At 43.8% G+C, this 17,351-nt stretch overlaps 1 protein-coding gene across 3 annotated transcripts in view; it reads left to right on the top strand.

Annotated features, from left to right (window-relative positions):
- The window catches only part of poc5 (POC5 centriolar protein homolog (Chlamydomonas)), a 128,985-nt gene that overhangs the window by 44,298 nt on the left and 67,336 nt on the right, over nt 1-17,351 (top strand). For all 3 annotated transcript variants that reach the window (XM_085990629.1, XM_085990637.1, XM_085990646.1), the window contains exons 5-7: nt 7,303-7,514; nt 8,360-8,536; nt 15,680-15,784. In XM_085990629.1, coding sequence (XP_085846755.1) covers nt 7,303-7,514; nt 8,360-8,536; nt 15,680-15,784 — 494 coding nt within the window. The remainder of the gene's footprint in view (nt 1-7,302; nt 7,515-8,359; nt 8,537-15,679; nt 15,785-17,351) is intronic.

Genomic DNA, 17,351 nt, shown 5'->3' with positions numbered 1-17,351 from the left:
CATTCCTGCCATCCCAGGTATCAGTCTGGTGAATCTTCGCTGCACTCCCTCCATGGCAAGAACATCCTTCCTCAGATAAGGCAACCAAAACTGCATACAATACTCAAGATGTGGTCTCACCAAGGCCCTGTACAACTGCAGCAAGACATCCTTGCTCCTGTACTTGAATCCTCTTGCTATGAAGACCAACATACCATTTGCCTTCTTAACCGCCTGCTGCACCTGCATGCTTACCTTCAGCGACTGGTGCACAAGGACACCCAGGTCTCATTGCACTTCCCTTTTTCCCAATCTATTGCCATTCAGAAGATAATCTGCCTTCCTGTTTTTGCCACCAAAGTGGATAACCTCGCATTTATCCACATTGGGCAGATGCATGGCAGATGCAGTATAATCACCCAACCTGTCCAAATCATACTGGAGTTTCTCTGCATCCTCCTCACAGCACACATGCCCACCCAGCTTTGTGTTGTCTGCAAACTTGGAGATATTACATCTAGTTCCCTCGTCTAGATCATTAATATATGTGAATAGCTGGGGTCCTAGCACCGATCCCTGCGGTACCCCACTAGTCACTGCCTGCCACTCGGAAAAAGACCCATTTATCCCAACTCTTTGCTTCCTGTCTGTCAACCAGTTCTCTACCCAAGTCAGTACCTTACCCCCAATCCCATGTGCTTTAACTTTGCACGCTAATCTCTTATGCGGGACCTTATTGAAAGCCTTCTGAAAGTCCAAATACACCACATCCACTGGTTCTCCCTTATCTATTTTACCAGTTACATCCTCAAAAAAATTCCAGTAGATTAGTCAAGCACTATTTACCTTTTGTAAATCCATGTTGACTTTGTCTGATCCTGTCACTGTTTTCCAAGTGCTCTGCTATTACATCTTTTGCTGAGCCCCCTCCTCTACTCCCTCTTCACCCACGACTGTGTGGCTGTTCATGGTTCCAACACCATCATCAAGTTTGCGGATGATACCACGGTAGTAGGCCAGATCACCAACAACGATGAGTCAGCCTACAGGGAGGAGGTCCAGCATCTCGTGAAGTGGTGCGCCGATAACAACCTGGCCCTTAACATCAAGAAAACCAAAGAAATCATTGTGGACTTCAGGAAGTCTAAAGGCGGAAGTCACACCCCCATCCACATCAATGGGGCTGTGGTGGAAAGGGTGGACAGCTTTAAGTTCCTCGGAGTCCACATCACGGAAGACCTCTCCTGGTCCCTCAATACCTCCTCTCTGGTGAAGAAGGCCCAGCAGCGCCTATATTTCCTAAGGAGGCTGAAGGGATGTAACCTGTCACCCCTGATCCTCTCTAACTTTTACCGCTGCACAATAGAGAGCATCCTGACAAACTGTATCACAGTATGGTATGGCAGCTGTAGCTACTATGACCGGAAAGCCCTGCAGCGGGTAGTCAAAACTGCCCAACGCATTACCGGCACCCGGCTACCGACCATAGAGCACATATACCAGAAACGCTGTTTACGGAAGTCACGGTCCATCATCAAAGACCCTACCCACCCCAGCCACAGTCTGTTTGCCCTCCTGCCATCTGGGAGACACTACAGATGCATTCGCACCCGTACGACCAGATTTAGGAACAGCTTCTTTCCCAGGGCTGTCATCCTACTGAACTCCACAAATAAACTCTGAAGCTTGCACATCTGCCAATGCACTTTATTATGGTTATGTTTATGTTAATGTATTACAAGCCAAATGTATGTTGAATGTTTAAATGTCTTAATCTAAATGTACACTCTCGGGAGCCGCAAGCCTACATTTCGTTGTACTGCACTTGTGCACTAACAATGACAATAAAAGTTGAGTTGAGTTTATAATGGACTCTACCATTTTCCCCACTACCGATGTCAGGCTTACCGGTCTATAATTCTCTGTTTTCTCTCACCCCACTATTCAACAAAGGTGGTAAACATTAGCTACCTGCCAATCCATGGGAACTGTGCCAGAGTCCATAGAATTTTGGAAGATGACCAGCAATGCATCTACTATTTCTAGGGCCACTTCCTTAAGTACCCTAGGATGTAGATTATCAGGCCCTGGGGATTTTTCGGCTTTCAATCCCGTCAATTTCCCTACAAATACTGATTTCATTCAGTTCATCCCTCTCATTAGACCCTATGTTCCTCGACATCTCTGGGAGGTTATTTGTGTCCTCCTTTGTGAAGACCGAACCAAAGTATGTATTTAATTGGTCTGCCATTTCTTTGTTCCCCATTATAAATTCCCCTGATTCTGACTGCAAGGGACCTACGCTTGACTTCACTAATCTTTTTCTCTTCACATATCTATAGAAGCTTTTACAGTCAGTTTTTATGTTCCCTGCAAGCTTACTCTCATACTCTATTTTCCCCCTCTTAATTAATCCTTTTGTCCTCCTTTGCTGAATCCTAAATTGCTCCCAATCCTCTGGTTTGCTGCTTTTTCTGGCCAATTTATATGTCCTCTCCTTGGATCTTATGCTATCCCTAATTTCCCTTGTTAGCCACGGTTGCGCCACCTTTTTTGTTTTATTTATAAGAGGCTTATAATGTTGCCAAAAAGAGTAGTAAGCCTGAGGATTGGGAGGATTTTAGAATTCAGCAAAGGAGGACCAAGAAATTGATAGAGGAAAGAGAATGAGAGTAAACAAGCAAGGGACATAAAAATAGATTGTAAAATCTTCTATAGGTATGTAAAAGAGAAGTGATTAACTAAAGTAAATGTGGGTCCCTTACAAGCAGAGACAGGAGAAATTATAATGGGGAGTAAGGAAATGGCTGCGACATTAAACAAGACCTGGACAACATTCAGCCTTGGGCTGATAAGTGGCAAGTAACATTTGCACCACACAAGTGCCAGGCAATGACCATCTCCCCTTGACATTCAATGGCATTACCATCGCTGAATCCCCCGCTATCAACATCCTGGGGGTTACCATTGATCAGAAACTGAACTGGACCAGCCATATAAATACTGTGGCTACAAGAGCAGGCCAGAGGCTGGGAATTCTGCGGCGAGTGTCTCACCTCCTGACTCCCCAAAGCCTTTCCACCATCTACAAGGCACAAGTCAGGCGTGGGATGGAATACTCTCCACTTGCCTGGATGAGTGCAGCTCCAACAACACAAGAAGCTCGACACCATTCAGGATAAAGCAGCCGCTTGATTGGCACGCCATCCACCACCTTCAACATTCACTCCCTCCACCCCCGGCGCACTGTGGCTGCAGTGTATACCATCTACAAGATGCCCTGCAGCAACTCGCCAAAGCTCCTTCAACAGCACCTTCCAAACCCGCGACCTCTACCACTTAGAAGGACAAGGGCAGCAGACGCATGGGAACATCACCACCTACAAGTTCACCTCCAAGTCACACACCATCCTCACTTGGACCTGTATCGTCGTTCCTTCACTGTCGCTGGGCCAAAATCCTGGAACTCCCTTCCTAACAGCATTGTGGGTGTACCTACACCATATGAACTGCAGCGGCTCAAGAAGGCAGCTCACCACCATCTTCTCAAGGGCAATTAGGGATGGGCACTAAATGCAGGCCTAGCCAGCGACGCCCACATCCCATCAATGAATTAAAAAAAAATACTTTGTATCTGTTTTCATGGGACTAAAATCTGACAAATCCCTTGGACCTGATGGCCTACATTCTAGGGTTTTAAAAGAGGCGGCTACAGAGATAGTGGATACATTGGTATTGATCTTCCAGAATTCCCTAGATTCTAAAATGGTCCCACGGATTAGAAGGTAGTAAGTGTAACCCCGCTATACAAGAAAGGAGAGAGAGACAACCAGGAACTATAGACTAGTTAGCCTGACATCAGTAGTAAGGAAAATGCTAGAAACTATTATGAGGGACGTGGTCACAGGGCACTTAGAAAATAATATAATTGGGCAGAGTCAGCACGGATTTATGAAAGGGAAATCATGTTTGACAAATCTGTTTGAGGTTGTAACTAGCAAGGTAGATTTTTTTTTTTTTTAATTCATTCATGGGATGTGGGCATCGCTGGCAAAGCCAGCATTTATTGCCCATCCCTAATTGCCCTTGAGCAGCTGGTGGTGAGCCACCTTCTCTAAAGGACATTGGTTAACCAGATGGGTTTTTACGACAATCCAGTAGTTACATGGTCACCATTACTGATACTAGCTTTTTATTGCAGATTTATTTAATTAACTGAATTTAAATTTCCCAGTTGCCTTGGTGGGATTTGGACTAATGTTTCCGAATCATTAGTCCTGGCTCCTGGATTACTAGCCCCGTAACATAACCACTATGCTACTCTTCCCTAGCGGAGAGGGAACCAGTGGATGTTGTGTATTTGGATTTTTAGAAAGCATTCAATAAGGTGCCACACAACAAGTTAGTATATAAAATTAGGGCTCATGGGATTGGGGGTAATAGATTACCATGTATTGAGGATTGGTTAACTGACAGAAAACAGAGTAGGAATAAACGGGTCATTTTCGGGTCGGCAGCCTGTAACTAGTAGGGTACCACAAGGATCAGTGCTTGGGCCTCAGCTATTTACAGTCTATATCAATGACTTGGATGAGGGGACCAAGTGTAATGTGTCCAAGTTTGCTGACGATACAAAGCTAGGTGGGAAAGTAAGTTTTGAGGAGGATGCAAAGGGATATAGACAGGTTAAGTGAGTGGGTAAGAACAAGGCAGATAGAATATAATGTGGAGAAATGTGAAGTTACCCACTTTTGTAGGAAAAATAGAAAAGCAGAATATTTTTTAAATGGTGAGATTGGGAAATGTTGGTATTCAGAGGGACCTGTGTGTCCTTGTGCACGAATCACTGAACGTTAACAAAATGGTACAGCAAGCAATTAGGAAAACGATTGGCATGTTAGACTTTATTACAAAAGGATTGGAGTATAAGAGTAAAGAAGTCTTACTGCAATTATATAGGGCCTTGGTGAGACCAGACCTGGAGCAATGTTCCCTTTTAAGTTGTGCAGCCGCTCCTGCGCAGCAGGCTCACTGGCTTTTAAAGGCAAAAAACGTGCATGCCTTGGTGAGACCACACCTGGGGCCTGTGTACAGTTTTGGTCTCCTTACCTAAAGGAAGGATGTACTTGCCTTACAGGGAGTGCAGCGAAGGTTTACCAGAATGATTCCTGGGATGAGGGAATTATCCTTTGAGAAGAGATTGAGGATACTAGGCCTATGTTCTCTAGAATTTAGAAGAATGATGGGTGATCTCATTGAAACATATAAAATTCTTACAGGGCTTGACAGGATAGATGCTGGGAGGATGTTTCCCCTGGCTGGGGAATCTAGAACACAGGGTCACAGTCTCAGAATAAGGGGTCGGCCATTTAGGACTGAAATGAGAAATTTCTTCACTCAAAGGGTTGTGAATCTTTGGCATTCTCTACCCCAGAGGGCTGTGGATGCTCAGTTGTTGAGTATATTCAAAACAGAGATCGATAGATTTTTAAATATTAAGGGAATGGAGGTTTATGGAGTTGAGGTAGGGTGGAGTTGAGGTAGAAGATCAGCCATGATTTTATTGAATGGCGGAGCAGGCTCAAGGAGCCAAATGGCCTACTCTTTTTTATGTTCTTCTGTTCAGTTCATAGTGCAGGCCTGCCTATGGAAAGTGTGTTGTAAACCTGAATAAAATATTTTGAGACTAGCAAGATTGCAATAAGATAATACAGGTACACTATCCCTTATCCGAAAGCCTTGGGACCAGCTGAGTTTCGGTTTTCGGAATTTTTCGGATTTCAGAAAGTATTATTATAAAACTGGGAAATTTGTATTTAATATAAATTTTAAAAGATCAGGCTACCTCTTGCGACTGTTCCGTGTCTCATTCCCCTTCCTGCTTCTCTGGAAAGCTGGATATCGGCTGACTCCTACTAAGCTGGCCCGCAAATCAGGTCGGGGGTCGGGTCGGGTGGGGGGGTCGAGAAGAATATCGGACGGGCCGCGGTTTGGGTCGGGGGTCGGGGTGGGGGGGGGAGAAAAGAATATCGGTCGGGTGGGGAGAAAAGAATATCGGACGGGCCGCGGTTCGGGGCGGAGAAAAAAATATCGGACGGGCCGCTGTATTGTTGGGTTCACTCTCCCGGTACCTCCTTCACACTGCCCGGCTCGGCCTGCAATCTCCTATCCAGGAGGGAACTTTGTGACCCTCTGCCCTGCTCAGCGTAAGTCGTGCGTCACTCTGGTCATGTCGTACGCACGACTTACGCTGAACGAAAAAACTTTCGGTTTTTAGAGGTTTTCGGTTTTTGGAAGTTCGGATAAAGGATAGTCTGTCTACCTGTAGACTTGTTACCGGGGCAGGCATTGTCATAGACTGTGCCACTGGGTTAAAGAAGCAAGATAAAGTTTGAATATGGTGAAAGGTAGGGTTGCGATCAATGTTCCCCTTAAGCTCTGCAACCGCGCAGCTGTCTTGAGGTCCCGCGCAGGCTGCTTGCCGGCTTCACAATGGAAAAACCGTGCATGCACAGTAATTTGAAAGGGCCTGTGCACCCAAAAAAAAATAGAGCGAACATTGGTTGAGATCTATCCAAAAGAGATGGATGGGCTTGTTGGGCACAATAACATTTTTCTGTTCTTAAACGCTCTTCTGGTGTTCTTAGGATTGTGATCAACAATAGTGTCACTTCCTCCACTGGCACATTTGCAGTATGGGTACCAGTTGACTAAAACCATATTGCTGCTGTTTCAGTACCTTTAGCGAAAATTTGAAATTGGTCAAAGCCCAGTTTGACTGCTTCAAAGGAGTTAATTAAGTGCAGCAGAATTGTCTTGTATCTTGGTTTATGATGATCAGTATTGCATTATGATGCTGCTGTTCAGTATCTTAATACTATATATAGCATCTATTATGTAGCATCTATTATGATGGCTTTAACAATTATGATGTCACTGTATTTATAAAATGCAAACTTATTCAGTGGGATTCTCCTTGAGACGAGGCATCCCCAATGAAGCTTCTTTTAGCCGGCTGTGTGCATTACTTCTATGTGTACAGTTGGATTATTGCTTCCCAGTGGGAGTGTAGCGACATTCTTTTTTCTGTTTGATTGAAATCTCGAATCGTGAACAAGCATTATTATTTGGAAGCTTTCATTTTGATCAACCAGCAAAATGAATGGGTTGTTTTAAGCACTAATACTCATGTATGGTACCCAGTTTATTACCCATTTTTATTTAAGTATATTTTTCTTTCAGTTTTGGCAGAGTTAGATACGTTTAGAGTATAGAGCGTCCGTTCAACATTTATAACTTTGCTTTATGCTTCCATTTTTACAGACCAGGAAGTGCCCCAGAGGACTCCTGTTTCATCTCTCTCCGATACAGGTTTGCCTGTAGGACCACTTGCTTTTTCTGAAAGGACCCCTTCACATGCATCAGTATCCAGTAAACCTGATATGTCTAAATCTGTATGTTGTCAGTTACCTATTCCTGCTGAGAATCTGGACAGGGTAGAAAATATACTCAACACCGCCAGTGACCACCTCAAGGTCAGTAAAGTTGATTTAAAGAGAGAGAGTCTCATCATATTCAATAATCAATTGGTTAACAAAGAATTATGATTGACTGAAAAAAGAAGAAATAGTTAATGTATCAACACTGAGTGCTGATTTGAAGGAGTTACTAACTCACAATACGAGAGGGCTGCATTATTGATAAAACAGAGGTGCTTCAGTAATCATTTTTTGAACTGCATGTTATTGCAACTTGTTTGCATTGTTCAGTTCAGTATATTGTACAATCCAGTGCCATGTTGGTAGCACTCACTATTTAAACAACAAAACTCAACAAGGGAGGGTTGGTAGTAATTCATTGTAACCATTTAATTTTTTAAGAGGTGCTGATTGGGAATTACTTCTAAAACAAACGTACACCATTTTTAGTTTTCAAAGGATTTTGTTGGTTAATTGGAATGTAATAAACAATAAGGTGTGTGTGTGTGTATATATCTAAATTTATTAATAAAATATAATTTGCATTTAAATGGTGGAAATGTGAGAAAATCATGAACCGCTGCTTGAAAAGGAGTGCAGAGGGAACAACTGGAATTTGAATTGAACATTCAAAATGAGCATCCTGCTGAGAGTTTTGGAATGGGGCAATAGCACTATCTTAACTAATCACAATATTGCTATTATCGATGCAATGACTTAATTATGTATTTTTAATTTCAGGTGTATTGCTAAGTAAGTATTTTGTGCAAGTAAATGAGATTGAAAAATGGCCTGTATAAAGTGTCATTTTGTTTCTTCAAAAAGCATTTGTGAATCATACAAACTAAGCTGCTGCTGTGTTTTTTGCTTGATCAAGTTTTAATGAGATGTTTCTTTTGAAGACCAATATTCTATCTGAAATCCGCCAATGGAGGCTCGCAGTTGTTGAGCAGTACAAACAGGAGTTGAAGGATGAAAGGGAGAAGCATGAAGCTCAAATTGCTCAAATGGTCTGTCAAACTCGGAATTTGAACGAGCTGGTTTGTACATATGAGGATTCGGTTCGAAGAAAAGATGAGGTACAGTAACTTACGAAGAAAATGTTTATTTTAAAAGTGTGAATCATAATTTCACCAAAAATAAATCTTTATTTTATCACCGTGAGAAATAAATCATGTCTAAAACAACAGTTAAAGATTTTCAGTAGTGTCTAGAGTTCAGAAATAATTTAACAGCAGTTATATTTCTCTCAAAATGAACTTCATTCCCTGTTGAAGAGAGATTTCATTCATCCAAAATTACTTTTGGAACTCTCACATCTGCAGTGTTTTTGAATCTGAGTCTTGTGCATGTGTGAGAAATGGCATAACCCCACATCACTGAAGTGATATGTACCTGTATAACTAAAATGCTATCTAGTAGCGATATAAATCTGAACTGTAGCTCTAACTTCCCATTACATACAAAGGAAGCAATAACTGGATATTTCTTGCAATGAGTTATATAGCCTATGCCTATAACAGTATCTGTTTATAACTGGAAGTCTATGCTATTGCCCTGCTGTATATGTTTGTTTAGTTCCTGTATGTCTCAGTCCAGAAATGATGTTCTCCCTGCTCTTCAAAATAGTGCCACGGGATCTTTTTCATCCACCTGAGAAGGTTTAACGTCTCATCCGAAAGGCAGCACCTCAGACAGTGCAGCACTCCCTCAGCATTGCACTGGTGTGTCAGCCAAGATTTTGTGCTCAAGTCTCTGGAGTGGGACTTGAAACCACAACCTTTTGACTCTGAGGTGAGAGTCAGGACTGACACCAGAATGGGTTGTCAGTGGGGTTACTCATGGTGAAAAATGTAAAAAAAAAAAAATTAGGAATTTATGAAGTTTTTTTTTACTTGTTTCTTCGCCATCTACCTTTGTTTTATGCTTTGCTTTGCTTCTCCCCCCTTGAAGATTTTTTTCTTTTCTCTGCTTGCTATTTTTCTTTTTGTATTGTCTCCTTTTTTTCTGTCGTCTTTAGGTACAATTCCAGTTCACTTTAAGCATTCCTGAAAGCTACTGATATAATAAACTCTGAATTACTGTGATCTGACACTGACTAGGGTGGGGCAGAAAGAGCTGCAGGATCTGACAAAGAAACGCAGCAGCAGCTGGCATTGAGCAAGGATGGAGAAGAGTGGGAGCTCGTACAGGAACAGCATTAGGAGCCCAACCCTTTTCATTGGAGAGGAGCAGAAGGAGCCTTTAGAAGTGTCAGGGAGTGGAACCAGAGGACAGAGAAAATGTTTCCCACCCTTTCTATTATGTCCGTGTATAATTGAGGCACGGACTGCAGGAGTTGGTTATAACAGGTCTTTACTGAATGGAGGCAACCTGGAACTACTATGCAAATGTTACTACACAGGCTTATATACAGGGGTGGTCACTACTGGTACTGCAGTATATAGTTCCTTCTGCAAAGTACATACACTACAATTCCTCCCCTTTTAGCTAAACAGTACATAACATTCGATTAACAATGAAATAACATATTTACAATTACAGTTGCTAGATACATCAGTTGAAGTTAAGCAATTAGAAGTTCAGTCTTTGAGGAGGCTTCCTGATTCTGTCTGGATAACACCTCTTTGGGGTATCCGGTTCTTCTGGCAAATTTGAGTCGGGATCAGTGTCGTCGTTTGGTTCGTCTGCTTCCAATATCACCGACTCTGAGGTAGATGCAATTGGTACTTCGGTTTCATCACCAGGTGTATAGGATCGTGGTGTGGATTTGACGTTTCCCAGTGACTCTAGAATCTGGTCAGCATGGCGTCTTACAGTGCTCTCTCCAACGTCCACGGTATACATTAGAGGTCCTTGCCGTGTGCAGATCGTTCCTGGCTGCCATTTCTCTGTGCAGTAGTCCCGGGCCAAAACTGGTTGACCTATCTTAAAACTCCTGGTCGGCCTTTCATTCATATTCTGAAACTGCCTGTTCTCCACATCTCTTCTGATGTTTGGCTTAACCAAATCCAAGCGGCATCTTAGTCTTCGATTGAAGAACATCATGGCTGGAGTTTGGTTGGTAACCGCATGTGTCGCATTCCGGTAGGCAAACGAGAAGTTGTCCACCTTGTGTTGTAGGGGTATATCTTCATTACACATTGCCTTGATAGCCTTCTTGAATGTTTGAACGAACCTCTCGGCCAATCCATTAGTGGCTGGATGATATGGAGCGGATGTGTAATGCTTAACACCATTGTTCTTTAAGAACCTCCAGAACTCTTCAGACACAAACTGTGGTCCATTGTCGGAGCAAATCTGTTCAGGCAGCCCATTCCTGGCGAATATGGTTCGTAAGACTGTGATAGTTTTTTCTGTGGTGGTTGAGGACATTTTTATTACCTCTGGCCACTTTGAATGTGCATCCACCGCAATTAAAAACATCGAGTCCATAAATGGACCAGCAAAATCAATGTGCACCCTTTGCCATGGAGATGACGGCCACTCCCATGGATGTAGAGGGGCTTGTGGTGGGGCGTTTTGGACCTTCTGGCATCCTGTATAGCTCTTGGTCATCTCTTCGATTTCTCTATCGATTCCCGGCCACCACACAAACGCTCTGGCTAAGTTCTTCATTTTTACCCCTCCCCGATGACCCTCATGAAGCTCATTGAGCACTCTATCCTTCAATTTGGGTGGAATTACTACTCTGGATCCACACATCAAGGTTCCTCTGCACACTGACAGCTGTTCCCTTCTCGGCGAGAATGCTGGCAGCAGTGGTTCGCCATGTGCTGGCCACCCCTTCACCGTTAAATCATAGACCCAGGAGAGTGTCGGGCCATTTCGTGTTTCCTTTTCTATGTTTGCATTCGTCACAGGGAGACATTCGACTATGGTCGAGTGGAATATCTCCACTGGATCCACTGCAAGTTCTTCTTCCACCGTCGGCAACGGTAGGCGCGACAATCCATCAGCATTCCCATGCTGTTTAGTTCCTTTGTACTCGATGTCATATTGGTGTGCCCCTAGGAAAAGGGACCACCTCTGTAGCCATTGTGCTGTCATTATCGGTACGCCCTTCTGAGGGTTGAAAATGGAGACAAGAGGTTGATGATCAGTAAGTAGAGTAAATTTCTGACCGTGCAGGTAGTGATTGAACTTCTTCACCCCCCACACCAGGCTGAGGGCCTCTCTGTCAATCTGGGCGTAGTTACGCTCGGCTGAAGTTAAAGAGCGTGACGCAAAAGCTATCGGCCTCTCTGAACCATCAAGGAATTTATGTGACAGTACCGCCCCAATGCCGTAGGGAGACGCATCACACGCCAGTCTTCTCGGTAGTGATGGGTTGTAGTGAGCCAATACTTCTCTTGAAGTGATTAGGTCCTTACTCTTCTGAAAGGCCCGCTTACATTCATTGCGCCATTTCCATGCTACTCCCGTTTGTAGTAGGGCGTTCAGTGGGTGCAGAATTGTGGACAAATTCGGCAACAACTTATGGTAGTAATTCACCAATCCGAGGAATGATCTCAGTTGCGACACATTTTCAGGCGCTGGAGCCTTAACTACCGCTTCAATTTTGTCAGGGGACTTAGTAACCCCTCTTCATCAATCACGTGGCCACAATACGATATCTGTTTCTTAAAAAACTCACACTTGGGGCGATTGGCCCGTAGCCCATGTTCACGTAGTCTAGTGAGCACCTGCTCTAGGTTGGCAAGGTGTTCACTGTCATCGTCACCTGTCACTAGGATGTCGTCCAAGTAACACTGAGTCCCCGGAATTCCTTGCAGGACTTGTTCCATCGCTCTTTGCCATATCGCCGGAGCTGATGCTACTCCGAATACCAGTCGATTATACTGGTAAAGACCTTTGTGAGTGTTTATCATGAGATACTTCCTAGAGGATTCTTCAACCTCCATCTGCAAATATGCTTGTGCTAGGTCAATTTTTGTAAAACGCTTCCCTCCAGATAGTGAGGCGAAGATATCTTCTATCCTTGGAAGAGGATATTGTACTGTGTGAAGGACTGGGTTCACCGTCACCTTGAAGTCCCCACGGATGCGAACCTTCCTTGGCTCCTCAGACTTATTGTTTAACGTATTCTTCATGACAGGAACGGTGGGTGTCGCCCACTCGCTCCAGTCTACCTTAGATAACACGCCTGCATTCTCCAGATCCTCCAGCTCTGCCTCGACGGCTGGGCGAATTGCATATGGTACCGGTCTTGCTTTGAAAAACTTGGGAATTGCATTCTCTTCTATTTTTATCGAGGCGGTTACGCCTTTGAGTTCCCAGTTCTTGTTGAAATACCTCTTTGGCGTTTGCTAAGATTGTTGACAATCGTCCAGGTGTGACGTTGTCATCCTTTTTTACCAGCCACCGTCAGTGCCTGAATGGAGTGCCAGTCTAAACTTATCTTTCTGATCCATTCACGTCCCAATAACGGTGGTCCACCATCTTGCAGTATGTACAGTTACAATTTCTGTCTTTCCTTGCCGTTGTATTCGACAGACACCCTTATTTTTCCTCTGGGGTATACTTTTTGCCCCGTATACGTCTTCAAGACAATGGATGTCTCTTTCAAGGGTATGTGTGAGAATAGCCGCTCGTAGTCTCATCGATTCATGATGGTTAGAGCTGATCCTGTATCCAATTCCATTTTGACTTGGGACCCTGCTATCGTGAGGGTGACCCAAATGGTTCGGTGATCCTCTTTTGCGATTACGTTGTGAAGTTTGAGACAGCTTAGTCTCTTGTTCCCGGATTCACTATCGCTCATCTGGTCTTCGGAACTACTGTCCGTCATCTTTTGTACTTTCCTGTACGGTTCCTTAGTAGCCTTTTTGTTGTCGTTGGTCTTCTTCCCAGACCTGCAAACTCGTGCAGTGTCCCATCTTTCCGCATTGCCTGCATATTTTGTCCTTGGACCAGCAGTCCTTCTGGTCATGGGTTGTTCTGCCGCAGCAATAACATTTTGCAAATCCCCGTGTCATTTCGTGGGTGCCGTATTCCTGTGGCTTTTGCTGTATTTCCGCAGCTCCCCTTGCTGCTGCTTCGTACGATACTGCCACGCTGAAAGCCTTATCTAGCGTCAGCTCTTTCTCTGAGAGTAACCTCTCTGGGTTCCTGCACTCAGGAGTCCACAGACAAATTTGTCCCGTAAGGTATCTGCCAGTCCTGCTCCGAACTGGCAGTGCTTTGATAGCTTGTGTAGTTCCGTAAGGTAATCAGCATTGCTCTCATCTTTATGCTGATTTCTCCTGTGGAATTTAAATCTTTCTGCTATCAGCAGCGGTATAGGATTTAGGTGTTCCTGTAGGATAGCAACAATTTCGTTAAAACTCTTCGCCTTCGGTTTGGCTGGAGTAATCAGGTCCCGCAATAGGCCGTACATTCTTGCGCCCATTAAGTTTAGCAGTACCGATGCCTTTTTCTCATCGGCTACTTCGTTTGCCTCGCAATATAGCTCAACTCTTTCCACATACGTGGTCCAGTCTTCTATTGCATTATCGAAGGCAGTGATATTGCCAGTCTTTGGCATCTTGGAAATCTAAGATGGCGCCTCCCGCGCTTTGCCTTCTTCCCTGCTGGATTAAGATGGCGCCTCCCGCGCTTTCTGTCTTCTCCGCTGTTGCTGGCGTTTTATGCCTTGATGGCGACGCCCTATGGTCTTCGCGCACTTCCCCCCGCGCTGCTGCTAACGCCGCTCTCCGCGGTTCCCGTGGCAAACTGCAGCTCCTCGCGGCTTTCTGCGCGTTTAATTTTCATTATTTCCCCGTCGTCTGAACAACCCTGCGGGACTCTTGCCTCCCTCTTCTCGGGTCTGTACGCTGCCCGGCTTCGTAGCACCGGCCGCGCCCTGTGTGCTCCTCTCTCTCTCTCTCTCTCTCTCTCTCTCTCTCTCTCTCTCTCTCTCTCTCTCTCTCTCTCTCTCTCTCTCTCTTCCCGACAACGCTGCTCGGCCCCGTTGCAAAGCCACCCGCTCGAGCTCTAGACTGCCACAGCCCAGGAAGGATCAGTGTACTACCTGCCACCAGCCCGATTAGCTGAAGCACCATCGACAGGATAACCAAGCCCCGCTTTCGACAGCCTCTCCTGCAAATCTTCAACTCCGCTGACTCAGAGGCGGATGCCCACGGTCGACGCCCGTTTCTTCTGTTTCTTCCTTCCTTCTGGCCTCGACCTCTGATAACTTCGCTTCAGGGATGGATCCCCATAAGGTGGTGCAGACTGTAGGTAAGTTCGTATCTGCTCGTCGCCAGTATTATGTCCGTGTATAATTGAGACACGGACTGCAGGAGTTGGTTATAACAGGTCTTTACTGAATGGAGGCAACCTGGAACTACTATGCAAATGTTACTACACAGGCTTATATACAGGGGTGGTCACTACTGGTACTGCAGTATACAGGGGCTGCAGAATATAGTTCCTTCTGCAAAGTACGTACACTACACTTTCTAGGCCTGACCCTTTGGTTTTTTTTGCAATATCTCCCCATCTACCCTCTTCAAGATCATCTTTTCTAGACAACCCAACCCCTGCTCCCTCAATCCCTTTTTCACTCAAAACCTGACCACTCAACTTCCCTTCCTGGCCACCATCTGGCACTGAAAATTAACTCTAAACAATTGTGGAGTCTCATTCCTAAAGATTTTCATTGTTGTTGGATATTATAAAAATGTGAAATTTAAAATTAAAACTTTTCCCTTCCCTTCTGTCTTTATTTTCTCTATCCCTCCTCTCTCTCTCTCTCTCTCTCTCTCTCTCATTTTTCTTGCCCTCTTTCTGTACCTGATTTTGCATTGAATTCACCCACTCTAATTTACACTTCCTTGTGCTGTTAATTTCACAATCCTTCAATCTGATTAGTTAAGGAGATACGCAGTTGCTTGACCTGCTCACTCAGGTCCCAAGTGCCTGGTTTCCCTCGCTGTGAGGTTTTCAACTCGAACTGCCAGCAACTTGCGACGCAAAATATCATCGATTTAAACTGGGAAGGCTAACTAATGGCAGACTCAAATTAAATACTTGGTTGATAACTGACTAAAATCTGACTCTGGGCCACTATGAATCTTGAAAATGCATAATTTAAAAAGAAACTATTCTATTAAAAAGAGCATGGTGGTATTCAGACTTTCTTCTTTGAATTGATTTAATTAATTATTCTTCCAGAAGTAGAATTGATAAAATGAGGCTAAATAATAATTGTTGCATTGCTTTTTATTTTATCCACAAAGGTGATCTCCAATTTGATCCATGGAATTAAGAATCTGAAAGAGAAGATAGAATTAATGCGTAGATTTACACAGTGGCGGCTTCAACATTCAGAAGCAAAAATGGAAGTATGTGTCAGAAATGCCTGCAAAATGCATCATTTTAAAGCCAGCTGTATGGGTGAACTGTTGTTGACCTGTGATTGTTAATTTTTAGTTAGTCGACAGATTCTGTGTGCTGCAGAATACCTAATGGCAAAATCCTGACTCATTTATATTTAAAGAGTGAAGACTTGGATAACTAACTTTTCAGCTGTCCCCAGTGTATTAACTTATTTAAATCTGGCTCATGATGCAAATGGGTAGCAGAACTATTTTTTAGTAAGTGAATAGACTGTTGTAATAACTATATTTAATGTGTTGCATTCCGATATCCGATTATTTTAGTTGTGGGGTAAAAAGATTTTAACAGCTGAGAATATTGGTGTTTATAATCGAAATGTCAACCAATATTTCAATGGATTCCCTGTGGTCTGGTCTGAGCCATTTAAATATGCTTTCCTCTTTAACTGATACTTTATCTGAATTGCAACATAATCCTGGATGTTATAAACTTACCCATGATGTGCAGCCCTCAGTTGTTGAGCTTAAAAATTGCTGTCCAGACAATGTGTAGAATTTGCTCTTGCGTAGCAATGCAGAGCATACAGGAAACTTTGTGATATCCGGCACCGATGGGACCGAGCTGTTGCCATCCCATCAAAACTGCCGGACAAACCAGCGCTAATGTTAAAACATACGGAAGCTTTTGAGCTCCGTATCTAGCAACAAACCCTGCTTCTAAACAGTCGGCCGTAGCTTGCAAGCGTCTCTGTAGCTAAGCAACAGCTTTAGTTAGACCTTGCAGAGCCTGACTAGAGGGGGAAAAAAAAGCAATGAAAAAAAAAACTTACTGAACCGACTCCTGAATTTTGCCGGTGGCTCAAGCATTCCGGACAGTTAACCTCCGGATAAACCAAAGTTTCCTGTACATAATTAATGATGACATTGGAGAAGAACTTGTTTTTTCGAAAGGAATTTTACAAAAAATGTGTGCTCCCAGTCAGCAATTTTGAAGTTTAAAAGTAAAAGCTCCTCATTGGCTTGCCAAGTATATAATGGCCTTGTGTTCAATCCCCAGTCTGTACATTTAGATGTTCTCCGCCATGGCAGCAGTAGCAGTACGGCCAGTGGGCTCAGAATCCTTGGGCTAGAAAGGGAAAAATCAACCAGCACTCCAATTCCTGATAGTTGCCCCTGTTGGAAGAGTGCATGTATACAACAGCAAGGAGTTAATGCCTTCAGGAGGGGAGAACATTGGCAAGAGTTGGGGAAATAGTTTTAAAAAGTGAACAAGGAACATTGAGGCTGTAATAAGCCTGCATCTCCCTTTTAGTATCTGTTTTTATTCTGAACTGAAGGTTTTACTCTTTTTGGGGAATGAGCTGTACTGTTCTTCTGACTTCATCACTGACCTTGTATCACTGTCTTAATTGTGATTTTTTTTTATATTGGATTCAATGGCTTTTGTTGGTAACTAATCTTTTTGAAAATCACCAGTGCAGTTTGTATACTGTCACATCTTCGGAGCAGTGGTTTCATAGTAAGACCAATAATTGGAGGGATTGGGATGGGAAACAACGCAGCTCATTTATTG

This window comes from Somniosus microcephalus, chromosome 1, assembly GCF_052327205.1.
Source record: "Somniosus microcephalus isolate GS21.2 chromosome 1, FLI_Smic_1.0, whole genome shotgun sequence".
Lineage (NCBI taxonomy): Eukaryota > Metazoa > Chordata > Chondrichthyes > Squaliformes > Somniosidae > Somniosus > Somniosus microcephalus.
The sequence above is the reverse complement of the archived record's forward strand: the minus strand, read 5'-3'. Positions and strand labels throughout refer to the sequence as shown.